The sequence below is a fragment of the Aethalodelphis obliquidens genome, unplaced genomic scaffold (assembly GCF_003676395.1).
Source record: "Aethalodelphis obliquidens isolate GAN/ISIS:26980383/991018 unplaced genomic scaffold, ASM367639v1 scaffold14, whole genome shotgun sequence".
NCBI classification, from domain to species: Eukaryota; Metazoa; Chordata; class Mammalia; order Artiodactyla; family Delphinidae; genus Aethalodelphis; species Aethalodelphis obliquidens.
In genome coordinates, this window is record NW_020837958.1 from 35323320 (window position 1) to 35340498 (window position 17179).

General features: G+C 36.8%; 1 protein-coding gene across 6 annotated transcripts in view; it reads left to right on the forward strand.

Annotated features, from left to right (window-relative positions):
• SBF2 (SET binding factor 2) overlaps window positions 1-17179 on the forward strand; it is a 459568-nt gene that overhangs the window by 377346 nt on the left and 65043 nt on the right. For all 6 annotated transcript variants that reach the window (XR_003434541.1, XM_027115413.1, XM_027115415.1 and 3 more), the window contains 5 exons: window positions 9678-9848; window positions 12232-12494; window positions 14127-14299; window positions 15137-15210; window positions 16671-16866. Coding sequence is in view for 5 of the 6 variants with exons in the window: in XM_027115413.1 (XP_026971214.1) it covers window positions 9678-9848; window positions 12232-12494; window positions 14127-14299; window positions 15137-15210; window positions 16671-16866 (877 nt within the window). In the remaining variant the exon portion in view is untranslated. The remainder of the gene's footprint in view (window positions 1-9677; window positions 9849-12231; window positions 12495-14126; window positions 14300-15136; window positions 15211-16670; window positions 16867-17179) is intronic.

Below are 17179 nucleotides of genomic sequence, written 5' to 3' on the forward strand. Positions count from 1 at the left end.
ATTGATTACTGCTTTAATCTTTATTAACTGCCTTCTTCTGCCTGTTTTGACTTTAATTTGCTTTTCTTTTTCTAATCTCTCTAAGTATAAGCTAAGGTCATTGATTTGAGACCATTCTTTTCCAATACAGGCATTTATTGCTGTAAATCTCCCCCAAAGTATTGCTTTAGTGGCATCTCACAAATTCTGATACGTTGTGTTTTCATTTTCATTTAGTACAAAGTATTTTCTAATTTCCTTTTTTATTTCCCCTTTGATCCATGAGTTGTTTAGTTTCCAAATATTTGAAGATTTTTCTAGATACCTTTCTGCTATTGATTTCTAATTTAATTCCATTTTGGTCAGAGAATATACTTTGTATTATTTGAATCCCTTTAAATATATTAAGACTTACTGCCCAGAGAGCAGGTTTTCTTGATAAATGTTTTTTATGCACTTGAAAAGGGTGGGTTTTTTGCTGTTGTGCTATCAATGTCTATCAGGTTAAGTTAGTTGATAGTGTTATTCAAGTCTATTATATCCTTGCTGATTTTCTGATTACATTTCCATTAATTACTTAGAGATATTGAAATCTCCAAATATAATTGTGTATTTTTCCTTGCATTTCTATGAGATTTCATTCATGTATTTTGAAGCTCTCTTGTTTGTACATAAACACTCTGGGGTTTTATGTCTTCTTGATTAATTGACCCTTTACCATTATGAAATGACCTTCTTTATCTGTGGTAATATTCTTTGCTTTGAAATCATCTTCTATTAACATAGCCACGCCAGCTTCCTTTTGACTAGTGTCAGTATACTATATATTCTTCCATCTTGTTTTTAAAGTAAACTTTCAGAGCATTTTGACATTTACCAGAAGTTGCTAAGACAGATAGTTTCCATGTGTACTTTCCCAGTTTCTCCTGTCAGCAACCTTTTTTTTTAAGTGATAAAATAAAGTATACATAGCAACCTTTTTTAAAAGTTTTATTGAGATATAATTCACATGCCATAATAATGCACCCATTCAGAGTATACATTTCAGTGGTTTTTAGTGTATTCCCTTTCACCATAAGCAATTTTCAAACATTTTTATTACTACAAAAAGGAACACCGTACCCATTAGCTGTCACTACCTATTTCCCCTCATCCCCCGAGCCCTAGGCCACAACAAATCTACTTCCTATCTCTAGGTATTTGCCTGTTCTGGACGTTTCACATGAATGAAGCCATGCAATATGTAATCTTTCATAACTGGCTTCTTTTACTTAGCATAATGTTTTCAAGGTTCATCCATGGTATAGCGTGTATCAGTACCTCACATTTTTTTACTGGCACGTATTACATTGTACATATATACTACATTTTATTCATCAGTTGATACACATTTGGGTTGTTTCCATCTTTTAAATTGAGATATAATTCATATACCCTAAAATTTACTCTTTTAAAGTGTGAAAAGGGCTTTCCTTCTCTATGTAGTAGGGGTTTCAGCTTTATCTGATCTTCAACATTTGTTACTGCTTATAAATCCATTTTATGACATCTAAAATTTTATTAACATTTATCTGGTGTCTGTTTTCTCATTCTCTTTGTTCTTGTATGTTTAAAAAATGTTTTTCTTTTGCTGTCATTTCAGTGGAGTTCAGGGAGCAAAAGAATATTCAGTCTGCCACATTTAATTTAAAAATCTCTTAAAATTATTTTTGAAGAAGGAAAATAAATTGTTCAGAATTCTATTACCTTTAATTCATTTTCATTTTGTCTTTTTCCTCCCAGTCTTTGTGTACTTACAGACATAATCATAGCATAATTGACTTGTTTTTCTGAAATATAGCATAAGCACTTCATTCATAAGCACAGTATCATATTAACCACTTTAATGGTAGCATAATATTCTTTTGTATTAATAATGTACCATCATTTGTCTAACCTTTCATCTCTATAGTTAGACATTAAAATTGCTAACTTTGGAGAGGGTATAGCTATTAAAGATAATGCTATAATAAACATTTTTGTTGAGCTTTTGGGCCATTTGCAAGTACACCTAGTAAGAACTATGACTCACCAAATTCCTCCATTTCCTGTGCCAGGACTCACTGATGCCTTTATTCTATTGCTCCTTTTGCAATTACACCTCAGAGAAAATACCTTGTTATGTATCTACTAGTCTTTTTGCTGATTATATTCTCCCAATCAGGTACTTTATCCTCCCGGTTTACAGTGCTGTTATAAACAACATCATTAGGTTCATCAGTCCACAGCTTCCAATAAACACTTATGGATAGATTTTTTTTGGCTTGTTTCTAAACAGGTTTAAGAATAGTTAAATAAAATATGTTTTAAAATCTGTGAGTTTGTAAAAATATGAATTTAAAAAAAGAAAAAGTAATTGTTCATCTGTAATAGATGCTGGAAAAACAAGTCATTTTTTAAATTTTTGGTGTTTTTTTTTTAATTTTTTAAATTTATTTTTGGCTGCATTGGGTCTTTGTTGCTGTGCATGGGCTTTCTCTAGTTGTGGCGAGCGGGGGCTACTCTTTATTGCGGTGCATGGGCTTCTCATTGCGGTGGCTTCTCTTGTTGCAGAGCACGGGCTCTAGGTGCACAGGCTTCAGTAGTTGCAGCACGTGGGCTCACTAGTTGTGGCATGCGGGCCCTAGAGTGCACGGGCTTCAGTAGTTGCAGCATGTGGGCTCAGTAGTTGTGACTCACGGGCTCTAGAACACAGGCTCAGGAGTTGTGGCACACGGGCTTAGTTGTTCTGTGGCAGGTGAGATCTTCCCAGACCAGGGCTCGAACCCGTGTCCCCTGCATTGGCAGGTATTCTTAACCACTGCACCACCAGGGAAGTCCCCAAGTCATTGTTTTTAAAACTGATAAATGAAGGGATAAAATCATGTTTTTAACCTGCTTTCTAATTTACACTATATGTTTGGGTCTCCAAACAGTTGATGAGGGGAACTTTTTCTTTATAGAAACATTCTAGCTAATAAGTGAGGAGGTAATGGTAGAATGAAAATATCAGTATTTTATTGCTCTTAATGATTAATGAATCTAGGCATTGACCATCAATGGCCTTTAATATTACAGAAAGAGGGGCTTCCCTGGTGGCGCAGTGGTTGAGAGTCCGCCTGCCGATGCAGGGGACACGGGTTCATGCCCCGGTCCGGGAAGATCCCACATGCCGCAGAGCGGCTGGGCCCGTGAGCCATGGCCACTGAGCCTGCGCGTCCGGAACCTGTGCTCTGCAATGGGAGAAGCCACAACAGTGAGAGGCCCACGTACCGCAAAAAAAAAAAAAAATTACAGAAAGACAACCAGATTTGCCTCTTACAATAGTATCTCCATGAAATATTCTTGCCAGACAATCAAGCCTGAATCTGATCACGCTTCTAGATCCAACTACCAATTTGCAGGAAATGCAGAGGACAAAAGAATAGGTCACGTGAGACCATTGGGACGCAGTCAGCAGCCACTAGACGGATGGAAGTTCTGTTGGACAAATAATCCAGTTTCTTCAAAAAACAGATTGCAAGTGGTGGGAAAAAAAGAGAGGCAGACAGACAGGTGGTAAAGAAATCTGTAGATTAAAACCAACCTCAGAGATATATAAACTAATGTAATATATGGACCTTATTTGGGTCCTTCCCGAGTCAAACTGTAAAAAAAAAATAAAAATAAAAAACAAGGAAAAAGACAAACTTTTTAACATTTATAAGATAAATTAAAAATTTAAACACTGACTAGATATTTTATATTAAAGAATTATTGTTAATTTTTTCAAATAGTAGATCTGTAAAAAGTCTATGTGAAATAATTTCTCATTAGAAAAATAACCAATGTACAATAACCCAAAAATGTTTATTGGTACAGATAACAATGGGAATATTTCTTAGGCTCCTCTCAAGTAGTTCCAGGAACTATATTAAATAGTACTGAAGCTAATAATCGAAGTTGACAGTTGACATGAACCATTGTTTCTAATAGCTAAAAGGTAGAAACAATACAAATATCCATTAACAGGAACAAGGAAATGCTATATATTCATACAGTGGAATTTCACACAATAGTTAAATTGTGATTAAGAAATTAAATTCTTAGCTAAACTACCTAGGTTTGAATCCCAGCTCTGCTCCACCATTTCCTGGCAATATTCTCTTGGACAAATTACTTAACTTCTCTGTGCCTCAGTTTCTTCCCCTTTAAAACAAGGGTAATAATAGTACTTACCTCAGTGGATCATAAGATTGCTATAAATACTAAGTAAGTTGACAAATGTATATAGTGAGAGATCAGTACAAGTTAGTTATAATAGCAATAATTATTATTACCTTAATAAGTCTAGCAACATAATACGTGAAAAGCCAAGTGGCAGAATAAAACACAATATGGTACCATTTATATAAAGTTTAAAAACCTACCAAAAAGAGGCAGGGATTTAGATCCAGTTTTGTGTTTTTAGGAATACGAGACCCAGGCAAAGGACTTGACAACAAGCTAGTATTTGATTTCTACTAAATTCTGGACCACAAAGGAAAGAAATTGATTCATCCTCTCTTCTCTCAATATTTACTAAGCAGCTTCATACAGAGAATCATTAGAAGGATACATAGTTTAAGGACTTCAACCCTGTCATTCCAGCTACTGACACTGGCACATCAAATGAATACTGGGCAATGCTTGTGAATGAATATACTTCTTGTGTAGAAATTTTGTGCCTGGATCTTCTAAGCAGCCCAGGAGAGGTTTAGACCATTATGCATTTGAGGTTACTTGCACTCTTCAGTATCAGGTAGTAGAACAGGAAAAACTATGGTAGATTCTCACATTACCTCCGTTTAACTAATTTGATTACTCACCTTTCTGTAAACCCCACTGACTAATGAACACAGTATTCGTTGTTGTAGGCCACTGTCTTTCTGTCCCTTCTGAGTTGTTTGTTTACAAAGAGCTAGGTGTTTTGTCCCAATTAATTATATAGTTTAATTAAATATTACATAAATCAATGAAATATAAGATGTATACTTTGAAAAGCATTAATAAGGAATAAAATGCAATATAATCCTATATATTCTTTATGGATATAAACAGGTATAAAAACATAAATAGGAATGAAAAATACCTAATTCAGGATCATTGTTGCCTCTAGGATAGGAGAGAAATGGGATCAACAGAGGTACACAGTAGGCTTCAACCAGATCCATAATGTTGTATGTCCTTTGTTTTAAAAAAATGCACAAAGCAAATATGTTTAAGATGTGGTTAAGAGTTGATAAATATAGGTTTTGAATACACGTTTTCCCCATTCCTGTCTCCCTTTTGTTTGTCTCTCAAGACTAAGCATTTCACCAAAGTTCATCAGAAAATACTCAGAAGTTAATTCTTTTTTTGTTTTTTTCAACATCTTTATTGGAGTATAATTGCTTTACAATTGTGTGTTAGTTTCTGCTTTATAACAAAGTGAATCAGTTATACATATGTTCCCATATCTCTTCCCTCTTGCGTCTCCCTCCCTCTCACCCTCCCTTTCCCACCCCTCTAGGTGGTCACAAAGCACCTAGTGATCTCCCTGTGCTATGGCGGCTGCTTCACACTAGCTATCTATTTTACATTTGGTAGTGTATATATATGTCCATGTTAATTCTTCAAGTGACTTAATATGTGGACTTCACAGGCCAGTGTAGAATCATAAAAGGGCTGGCTGGCACCATCCCTGAACTGTGCCGTAGGGTACACTTGTATTCCAGTGTCCAGAACTGGATAGGAAATACCCAGCAATTTAAACAGTGAATCTTTGTATTCTAATTATTCTTTTTAAGAACACTACATATTTATGGAATCACTCCTCCCAGGAGCTTTTTCTCCTGAAATCTGGCTTCCCTCTGAACTCCCTAACTGAAGCCTTGGGGCTGGAGAGCAAACGTATCTAGCCAGACAGTCCTTAGATAGGCCTCTCATACTGATATCTTAACCTTCCCTTGACCAACTCGTCTCTGAGATGACTTGTATCCATTTACTTGGATTTGAATCTGGCCTGCTGGTTAATGAGCCCCGTGAAGTTTATTCTCCATATCTTGTCCCATGCTGGGTTTCCTTTGAATGCTTTGTGGAAAATGAATGGTATTCTTAATCTAGTACCTTCAGAGCTATTTTTTCTAGATAAGGAAGGAAGTCAACACATTCTTAAACATCTCATAAAATTGCATGGCAAAATATCACTTGTTTATTTAGGATAAAATCATAAGAATTATTATGAAATGTAAATAAATATTATTGCCAAAATTGAAGAGGAAAAAAAGATGCCATTTGACAACAGTATTACCACCACCCTCAAACCTTCATTGTGGATTAAGTCTCATCTGTGTACAAAATAAAAGGTCATAACGCTGGTATATGGGCCAATTCGAGAAACCATCTTGGGAAAGTCTTTTTTTTCAAACCAAAAAAGTGATCAGAATCATGAGATAGTTTTATCTACAGGTGCTTATTTTCTTTGTTTACTAAAACTACTATTAACACTATCATAGAACATAATGAATCTGAACCCCTAAGCAGTATCATTGCCTCTTTCTCTAGATAATTATAGTTTTGTTTTGTGAAATATCTTAGTTTTTGTATCTTACAGAAATGACATAGAATAATGGAAAACCTTATCTCTGTTCCCTTTTCTTCTACCCATCTTGCTGTGTGACCTTGGGCAAATCCATTTGCTTTATGGGGTCTCTCAAATGTACAGTGAGGGCATGCAGTATTCACCTTCCACCCAACTTTCTAGCCCAGTCAGAATGCATGGCTCCATTTTTGCAATTCTTATTTAAAAAGCCTTATATGGATGGAATCTAGGCAGAATAAGGTGCTACTGCCCTCTGCTGGCCCTAAGAACACACCTACCCACCAGTGCAGTGGATCTGCCCATCTGAACAGCAAGGAACTCAGTGCCCCTTGCTTGCACTTGAGAAGACATAGCAGGAAACCACAAAGAAAGGAAGCACATTTCATATTTGGAAAAATAATAATATTTAAAGTATTGGGGAATTAATGATTTCTTATGCATGTATCAGATGCCATTACCATTTGTGACTGACTTGCCACCAAAAAGTGCTTATCCTATAATCCCTTCACCTTGCTGTCGTTCTCACCTAGTAAACAAGCTGTGGGTTCTGACCCTTTGGGCCACTGTCACTGTTACACCATTTTTCTGCCTTGGAACACATTCAGTCCACTTTTGTTCAAAAGATTTAGGGAAGTTTTTACATATTCACTTGTAGTTTGTGAATAAACAGGTAGATAATAACTGGTATGTGCCAAGGAAAGTGAATACGCAGCATCAGTGAGAAAACTGCTGAAAGAGAGAGGCAGGGCTTCATTAGACTCTCAGATTCCTACAGTGCTCTGTCAAGTTGTAATAAGAGATTTATAATTAATTATAACTTTCTGTTTTGTTGATGATCCTAAAAGGACCACATGTGAGAAACTGATAAGGATTTGTTAAGAGCTCAGTTTTTCTGAGCTCATCTATATTAATACAATTTCAGAACTCCAAAATTTTAGAATCTGTTGTTACATTGTGTTTGTAAGAAATGGTGCTGCCTCTGGCTATACTCAAGGGAAAGGCAGTTGAGAATTATGCTTTTACCTTGTTTAAATTTTATGCCTTTAAAATCTCTTTCACAATAGGCCTATGCACTGCCACTGAGGTCATTGTTATTTCTTAGAGTGGTTGGGGCAAAAATAAACCCAGTTCAACCCACATCTCAGGTGTCCTCAAGTAGAGTACAGAAGGAGTATGTGACTCACAGTATCTGTGGCTCACAGAACCACACACATTTTGTCCTTGATTCCCATAGGTGGAGAGTAGCTGTGTCTTAAATGAGCAGTCTTTGCACAGCTTCCCCTTGGGGATCTCCTGATAGGTGCTTCATGGTCAGTTCCAGCTTATAGCCCTTAAAAGAGTTATGGACGATCATCCCAACAGCAGTGCATAGGCCTATCTTGAAAGGGACTTACATATGGGATGCAGAAGTACACAGACTCTACTAGGCAAAATCACAGCCACCCCACTTCCAACTATATAAGTACTACATTTCATGGTATACATGGTGCCTATTCCAGCTGTAGGTTTAGTCTGTTCTTAATCAAGAAGGAAATTAATTAGCATGTACTGAGCATATGATTTTTACCAGGAATCTTATACATTTGTTATGCATCCCTAAGAAATGAACCAACTTTTTGCTACATAACTGCTATGTATATAACCTTAATAGTGATCTTCAGTGTCCAACATTTTAGAAGAGAATTCGCTTATTGAATTACTTCAAAATAAAACTTACATTATCAAAAACTTTACTGATAGAAAACAAATTAACTCAATTCTAAAGAATAAAATGGAACAAAAATTATCTGTCTATTGAAAGTATTATCAGGTATTTGCTGAGAAATAATGGATTTAAAATTTTTTGAAACATCTTTAACTTTTAGAGGTGAAAGAAACAGCTATGGAAAGGTGACTCAAATCATTTACTGAAGTTTGGCAACTAAGTTGTCTGTAAAATTTAAAACGCAGCATTAATTAAAATCATATCAGAGGTTTCAAGGCAGAATACTACTTTGGGAAACAAAATCCTAAAGTGAAGGAAAAAAAACAGATAGTTGTGCTAAACAGTATTTAATTTATTTATGATTTGCTTTCAGTTTCTTTGCAAGATAATTTGCTATAGCAAAAAGAGCAGGGACTTTGGAAACAAACAAACTTTGGGCTTGAAACCTAGTTCCACCACTTATGTAATTGCTATATGGCCTTGGGCAATCACTTAAACCTTGAATTTCTGTTTTCTCTTCTTTAAATTGGCAATAATAATGTGCATCTTAACGAGATTTTTAGTATAAATGAGATGCATAAAGATTTATGAAGAGCCTCAAGTGACTGCAGAGTTAGTTTTCTTTCCCTCTGTTGTTAATCACAGAGTAGGGTTTACTCTTACTTAGAAGCCCAGCAGGAAGTTCTGGAAAGGAAGGTTTGGTTTGAGATTACCTTCTCACACCCAGACCTGGTTACCAGAAAATGCCCCAGAAGCCCGGGACAGTCATCTGTGGATTTTGTGAGCCAGACAGCAGCCTCGGTAGGGAGGTAAATGGCTGGAGTGAGCAGGAGGGAGGGTGCAATTCCTCTTGAGTCCCAGATTCATAATATGCCCTCATTCTGTGTGCAAGGCGAAGCTGTAGGCTCACTCGCATTTCAATTAGTGTCCCCCTAACCCCACCAAAATGTACTCTATTACCAAGTAGAAGAAATTTTGAATTATCTGGAGTTTTATATTTAGGTTGTCATGAATTTTATTATATGTCCTAATTGTAATAAGAGCTACCAACTCTACAGTGCTTGCTGTGTGCACAGTACAGTGTTTAGGTACTTTTCATATATTCTCTAATTCATATAATTCCTTTGATTTTTAGCTGTTGCTAAAATGTCCATTTTAATAGATAAAGTGACAGAGACCCTGAAGGATTTGATAGCAAGCCCAAAGTTGCCAGTTAAAAATATGTAAGTTGATGATTGCTAAGCTTGCACTGCCATAAGATATTGTTTAGATAAATCCTTTTATCACATTCATGATTATCTGCGGCCCCTGTAACCTTCTGAACTGTCATGACTCTGTCAGCCCCATGGTGATGTATATTGTGTGTTCTCACAGAAACTGGCCCCTGGAGTCAGCCAGTTTGCTTACACCTGTGTACAGGACCACCCCATTTGGACGAATCAGCAATTTTGGGAGACAACCTTTTACAATGCGGTGCAGGAACAGGTTCGATCCCTGTATCTCTCAGCCAAGGAAGACAATCATGCCCCACATCTGAAGCAAAAGGTAAGATAAAGAAAGGTATTTGTGTGGGGCTGTGGTCCTGGCTTCAAGGAAAGCTTACTCAGGTGTTTCCAGGGCCAAAGGAAATCTAGCCACTTCCTACCAGTGTATTTGGGGTTTACTTTAGGAAGCCCTCTGGTGAGCATCTTTCTCCTGTTGATTTCTGACATTTTTTTTCCATAATAACTTCTTACTACAGTTCTGTAGCACTAGAATTGTTTTATTGTATTTTAATAAATAAGAATTCGCTGGAAACAACTATAGGAAGTTGAACAGAAAGAATAACCCTAAAATACCTAGGCAGATGTCTTTATGCAATTAACTTCTTGAAGAAATGTCAAATTAAAGTCAGTTGACTCCTAAATAAATGCTCAAAAGTATGCCAGCAATAAATCTAGGTCTTCTTTTAGGAGTATTCTATATGTTTCCATATATTTTTATCACCATAAAATAAATTTAAGGAAACTATCAAGAAAATAGTTTAAAATAAAGAATATTGGTTTTAATTTGAAAGAGCAGTTTAAATTTTTCTGAAATTTTGAAATGTCATACACTAGCTGTCTGGTCTTAGGCAATTCACCTTACCTTTCTGTGCCTTATTTCTACATTGGTAAAATCAATAGATTAGATTATTGTAAGACTTTAATGTCTAATACAAGTAAAGGACATTGAAGAGTTCCTGGCACATACTAAATAATAACTGTTAGAAATTACTGTCCTCATTAATTGAACTTAAAGCAGCACTAAGGGCTGATTATCAGTGTTGGTTCACTTTAAGAGTAATTTTTTTTAAAGTTTTTTTTAATTTATTTTTTTATTGAAATATAATTGAAGAGTAATTTTTAATCCTACATGCTGGGCTAATACATTGCTGCTGATCCTTTCCTCCATTTTAAATTTGCCTTATATTACATGAGATAAATGAACCTCTATAGCTAACTGAAACTACCTAGTAGTCCCATATTTCTATGACCTCAAGTAATTTTAAACATATTATTGATCTATTATTGAGTATGATAAGAACAGAAACTTAAATAACAAATAGCACTATATGACATCAATCTGGTATTGCAAATTATTGTTGTACAATTAGCTTTAATTGTTTTTTCTTAATTTAAAACTCTCAAAACACCAGATGCACTTGGAAAAGGGGTAACTTGTAGAAGATCCAAAAAGTATTAGCTCGAAGTCATATTCTAGAAATAATTGGCCTGGTGGGGTGCTTTTGATAATTTTTAAAGAAGATGTGCTAACATTGGTATATCTCAAAAACGTTCATAGAGCAAATACATGTCACTGCTTCTGTGTCCTTTATTCTATAAAAGTCTGTCTCTGATCCCCAGTTTAGGTATGAGACTATAGATATACCAGCTCTTCATAAGCTGTAAAGTGCTGTGCAGATGTGGGTTACTGCTGTTGTTTAACTCTTCAGCCTATAGGAAACCCCTCTTTAAAATCCCATGGACACCTGTATACCCATGTGGTGATAATGTTTGATTCCCATATTTACAAAGAAACCTAGCTCTAATTTTTTGTGACTTTGGTCATTCTATCTTCTTCTCCAAAGAGCAGAAGAAAAGAAACAGCAGAGTACTAGAAAATGCTACTGGCACATTTGACCTGAGCGTTCATAGGTACTTCAGGTCAACGATTTGTTATAACTGGCAACTTGAAGGGGATAGAGCCATAGAGATAAATAAATGCAGTGAAATGTTAGCAATGAGAAGTGTGTACATCTTTGTTTTGCTGCTGCTTCCTTGTGTTTGTCATGTGGTTCCATTCAAGGCCTGTTGGAGCTCAGAAAAAAATACTACGTTTCATGTTGTTGTTATATTTTGTTTATATATTTTCATTTTTACTGACATAGGTATTTGATAGATGAATTATTAAAACATCTTCCATGTTTTTTGAAGTTCATGTCAAGTGATAGATTTGGATTTTTTTAAATTTTTATTATATTTTTAAAATTTTGGCTACGTTGGGTCTTCGTTGCTGCAGACGGGCTTTCTCTAGTTGCGGCGAGCGGGGGCCACTCTCCGTTGCAGCGCAAGGCTTCTCATTTGCAGTGGCTTCTTTTGTGCGAGGGGTGCGAAGCTCTAGGTGCGAGGGCTTCAGTAGTTGCAGCACGTGGGCTCAGTAGTTGTGGAACACAGGCTCTAGGGAGCACGGGCTTCAGTAGTTGCAGCATGCGGGCTCAGTAGCTGTGGCGCACGGGCTCCAGAGCGCAGGCTCAGTAGTTGTGGCGCACGGGCTCAGTTGCTCTGCAACATGTGGGATCCTCCCAGACCAGGGATCGAATCCGTGTCCCCTGCATTGGCAGGCGGACTCTCAACCAGTGCACCACCAGGGAAGTCCCAGATTTGGATATTTTTGCTTTGGTTTTTAGGGTAAACTGCCTGATGACCAATATCAGGAGAAGACAGCAATGGACCTGGCAGCCGAGCAGCTACGCCTTTGGCCTACTCTGAGCAAATCAGCTCAGCAGGAGCTGGTGCAACGTGAGGAAAGCACTGTCTTCAGTCAGGCCATTCACTTTGCAAACCTCATGGTCAATCTGCTAGTTCCACTAGATACAAGTAAAAACAAGCTCCTAAGAACATCAGCACCAGGAGACTGGGAAAGTGGGAGCAACAGCATTGTCACAAACAGGTACCAAATGTGGACACACAGAGACCCTCCTATTCTCCTTGGCTTAGCACAGAATATAAAGTATTTTGGGTAAATATTGCTATACATATTTCAAAAAGCAACCATTTTCCTCATCTTCAGACTTGCTCAGCTTTTCTCTATTAAAAGACTTTCACTACATCCAACTATTGTTAATCACCTCCCATACTCTCTTCTCTTTCATGATCTCTGATTTTTCAAATGTCTCAACCACTACTGATCCAGCCCTTCAGTTACTTTCCACCACAGCAATTTACAGAAAGCACTCTGGAAAATTACTAATGAACTCCTTCTTGTCAAAGTGATTATTTGTTTCTTGGCCCTCCTTTTCCTCAGTTTATCCATTGCATTTGCCTGTAATCATGTCCTCAACCATTCCTTGCTCTTAACCCTACTACTTCCCATACCACTGAGAATAAAACCATAAGGCCCAACAGGATCTGGCCCCTGGCTATTGCTCAGACCTTATTTCCTATCACTCTTCCGTCAATGAAACTGGTATCCCTGTTCAACATTCGAGGCATGATACTGCCTCAGGGCCTTTGTACTTCTTGTTCCTGCAATCTGGAATACTCTTCCTGAAATAGTCATAAGAATCACTCCCTCACTTCATTTAGTTCTCTGCTCTAATGTCACCCACCCAGAGAGGCCTTCCTGACTTCCCTGTCTTAAGTAACATATCCATCACTTGCTCATACCTTTTTTTTCTTTCATGACATTTTCTACAATCTGATTTACATAGTGAGTGGCTAAGACACCTAAGTTTGTTAATGCTTTGGGATGGTGTGATGGCCAAATTCATTGCTTTGCTTTACTTCTAACACTGATTCAGCTAATGTGGTTGGATTTGGAAGAAAGAGAAGTAAGTAGTTTAGAATTGGCAGTGAGTCTTTTCCATGACTAGCAGTCTAAAAGAAGTCATAGGAGGCAGGAGTATTTATTGAATTAAAAAAAAAAAAAAAAAGCAACACGGGCAGGTATTACACTTTCACATCTGCTCCATTTCAAATTTATTCCCTTCTTTTGCATGATTTGTATCACCTACAGACAAATGATGGTTTCAAAGTGACCAAAATGGTTGTGATTCACTGACAGAAAGAAGAATATTGGCAAGAGAAGGGTTCATAGGACAATTTTGTTCTTCCATTTGGAAAAATATGCTACTTGCTGAAAAAAGTTCTTTTACTTTGCCTACCAGGGACATGTCCCCCGGTTGCCAAAGGCCAAAGATAGCCATATTACTTTGTCTGGCTCCATGTGGCAATTAATTTGGAAGGACAAGTTTTTTTAGAAGGTCCAAGTATCAGATAAAATTTAAAGTCTCTTTTTGTTTTATTTTCTGTGGTTCGTGAGTTCCTCTTAGAAAAATGACAGAAGGTATTCCTTACAAAAACAAATCTGGATCCAAAGAACAATGCCTGACAATAGCTTCCAAATGTCGGCAAACAGAACATTGTGTTTCACCACTATCACTTATAGAGAAGCCATGGAGTTAAGTGAGGTTTCTACTTGAGTATACATCCCTTTGAGCAAGTTTAAATTGCTGTGGAAGATCACTGTGATATAGTAGTCATTTGTTTTACTGACCATGATTTCTTTCCTTGACTTTCTTAGTATTGCAGGAAGTGTAGCTGAGAGCTATGATACAGAAAGTGGGTTTGAAGATTCAGAGAATAATGACATTGCCAATTCTGTTGTGCGTTTCATTACCCGATTTATTGACAAAGTTTGTACAGAGAGTGGAGTTACTCAGGATCACATCAAGAGCCTGCATTGCATGATACCAGGTAATCACTTTGCAGATATCAGAGAACCAGAATATTAGAGATAACTGAATAAGAATTATTCTTATGGGTCTGTTTTCTCCAGCATAATACTTGGCTTCCATGTAGTTTAGCCTGCTATTTATTTTTTGTTTCAATTAGTTTCTTTCAATAGTTTTAAATTATAGTAAAATATATCATAAAATTTGCCATTTTAAACTTTTTTAAGTGTAAAATTTAGTGGCATTAATTATATTCACAATGTTGTACAACTGTCACCAACTGTCTATTACCAAAACTTTTTCATCACCCCAAACAGACACTCTGTACCCATTAAGCAACAGCTCCCCATTCTCCACCCTCTAGCCCCTGGTTACCTCTAATCTACTTTCTATCTCTATGAATTTGCCTATTCTAGATACTGCATATAAGTGAAATCATATAACACTTGTCCTTTTGTGTCTGGTTTATTTCATTGAGCATAATGTTTTCAAGGTTTATCCAGTTGTAGCAGGTATTGTAACTTCATTTCCTTTTATGACTGAATAATACTGTAATTGTATGGATATACCACATTTTATTTATCCATTCATCTGTTGATGGACACTTGGATTGTTTTGACCTTCTGGCTGTTGTGAACAGTGCTACTATGAATATTCATGTACAAGTATCTGAGTCTTATTTTCGGTTCTTTTGGGTATATACCTCGGAGTGGAATTACTGAGTCATATGGTAATTCTGTGTTTAACTTTTTGAGGAACCACCAAACTATGATTAGTTTTTAATTCTAAAATATCCAGAATTTGTTTTAATTCTGCTTGTTTGGTACTCTTTCATTTTGAATACTCTGATTCATCCCAGGAATTGTAGCTATGCACGTTGAAACCCTAGAAGCAGTGCATCGAGAGAGTAGAAGACTTCCACCTATACAGAAGGTAATTATTCCAGACTACATGCTTTCAGAGTATAAAATCTCTTAAAAATAGCAACAGTAGACAGTTGTGCCCCAGAAAGTACCTTCTCCTAACCTTCTACAGAGACCAGCTCTAGTTTTAATGATGCATTAAACTTTGAGAGGAGTTTACATGTAGATCCTCATAAAAAAGTATAGTGAAACAGAATAGTGGATTAACAAAGGAGCAATAATAACCTCTTGTTGAGTCTACTTTTATAGGCGAGGCATAAATTATGAACATTCTAACTTCCAAGCCCAAGCCACGATTTTATGCCCTGCCTCTTTCCCCCCAAAAATGACTTAAGGCAATTACCATAAAATCACCAGGTTCCTGAATCTGTATGCATTACAAGCATACATCGCAAACATCTGGGAAGTCTATTAAAAATTGAGAGGCCTGAATCCCAGCCCAGCCTCCTGAATAGGAGTACCCTGGGACTTGGCCTGGGAATCTGTACTTTAACAAGCCTCCCAGATGATTATTTTGCAGTTAGTCTGGCACCACTCTGTGGGACCAGGGTTCAAGACCCTCTTACCTGTATAAGAGAACTACTAAAAATAAATTCAAAGGAGAAATCAGAAGCCAGATGGAAAGGAGAGATAATTCTATCAGAAATCTGACACACAGTGATCATTATACTTTGGCTTTACATTTAGCTGAGGTTCCTAGAGCCAACAAAAAGAATAGTGCTGATTTATATAGTTTTTATTGCTCAGTAAAAAAAAAATAATAAGCGTATTATATCTTCAGGAGAGATGGATTGTTTTGAACCCTTCAGGGAAGTGTATCATGTGGTTCCTTACTTCCCAAGATGTATAAATGGTCATAGCTTGGCCATTTTTTGTGTTAATCTTTATAAAAGGCTAAGAAAGGCTCTTCAAAGATGCATCCATTTTTTAAAAATATTTGTTTTTTCAATTTTCAAAGTAACAATGCTTTTGTATAAAATTGAAACATTAAAGAAGCACACATTGTACAAAATGAAAGTCCCCCATGGTCCTCCTCACCCCGACCTCTACCCTTAACCATGATAGCACCACCTTTAACAGTTTGGTTCATATTCTAAAAGGGGATCATAATATACACACTGGTTGGTAGCTCTTTTTTTACTTAGCCATGTATTCTGGCATCTTTCTATATTCACATATATAGATCCATGTCATTCTTTTTAATGGTTGCAAAATGTTCCATTGAATAGGTATCTCAAAAAGTTTAGTAATTTCCAATGATTTTACTGTGAATAAGCAATGCTGAGAAGAATCTTTTTGCATTTGGATATAGAAACATCATTTCTGCCTCTTCCCAAATCTGTTTACTCATTTTGGCTACTTGGGAAGTCTGGCTCAAATTTTTTAGCTCTGTAACTGCAAAGATAACCTTGGTCTAAGGGTTGGAAATCCCACTAGAGTTGTGTTTAAATTAACTTTCTCTGTTGCTAGCCCAAGATTCTTAGACCTGCTCTACTGCCTGGAGAAGAAATTGTTTGTGAAGGTCTTCGAGTCCTGCTGGATCCTGATGGAAGAGAAGAAGCCACTGGAGGCCTTCTTGGAGGCCCTCAGCTCCTGCCAGCAGAAGGAGCCTTGTTCCTCACCACATACAGAATTCTGTTCAGAGGGACTCCCCATGATCAGCTAGGTATGGCTCATATAATGCCATCAGAACAGGGTTATCTATGTGCTACATGAGGCTTTGATGCCATCTGTGTGCAGTGATTTGCGAGTCAGTTCAGATTCAGAGTAAGCCTTTTTACTACACAGATTTTTTTTAGAACTTTTGTCTGTCAAAGCTAATGATGATTTGCATCATAGATTCTTATTTGAAGAACCAAAGGTATCTTCTAGAGAGCAAACCACGGTTCATCCACTGAAACTATAATAATTTCATGAGGCAGCATTTTGTGACATAGGGATATTCATAGTATCCAGCTACTAACATCCTCTGCTGATTT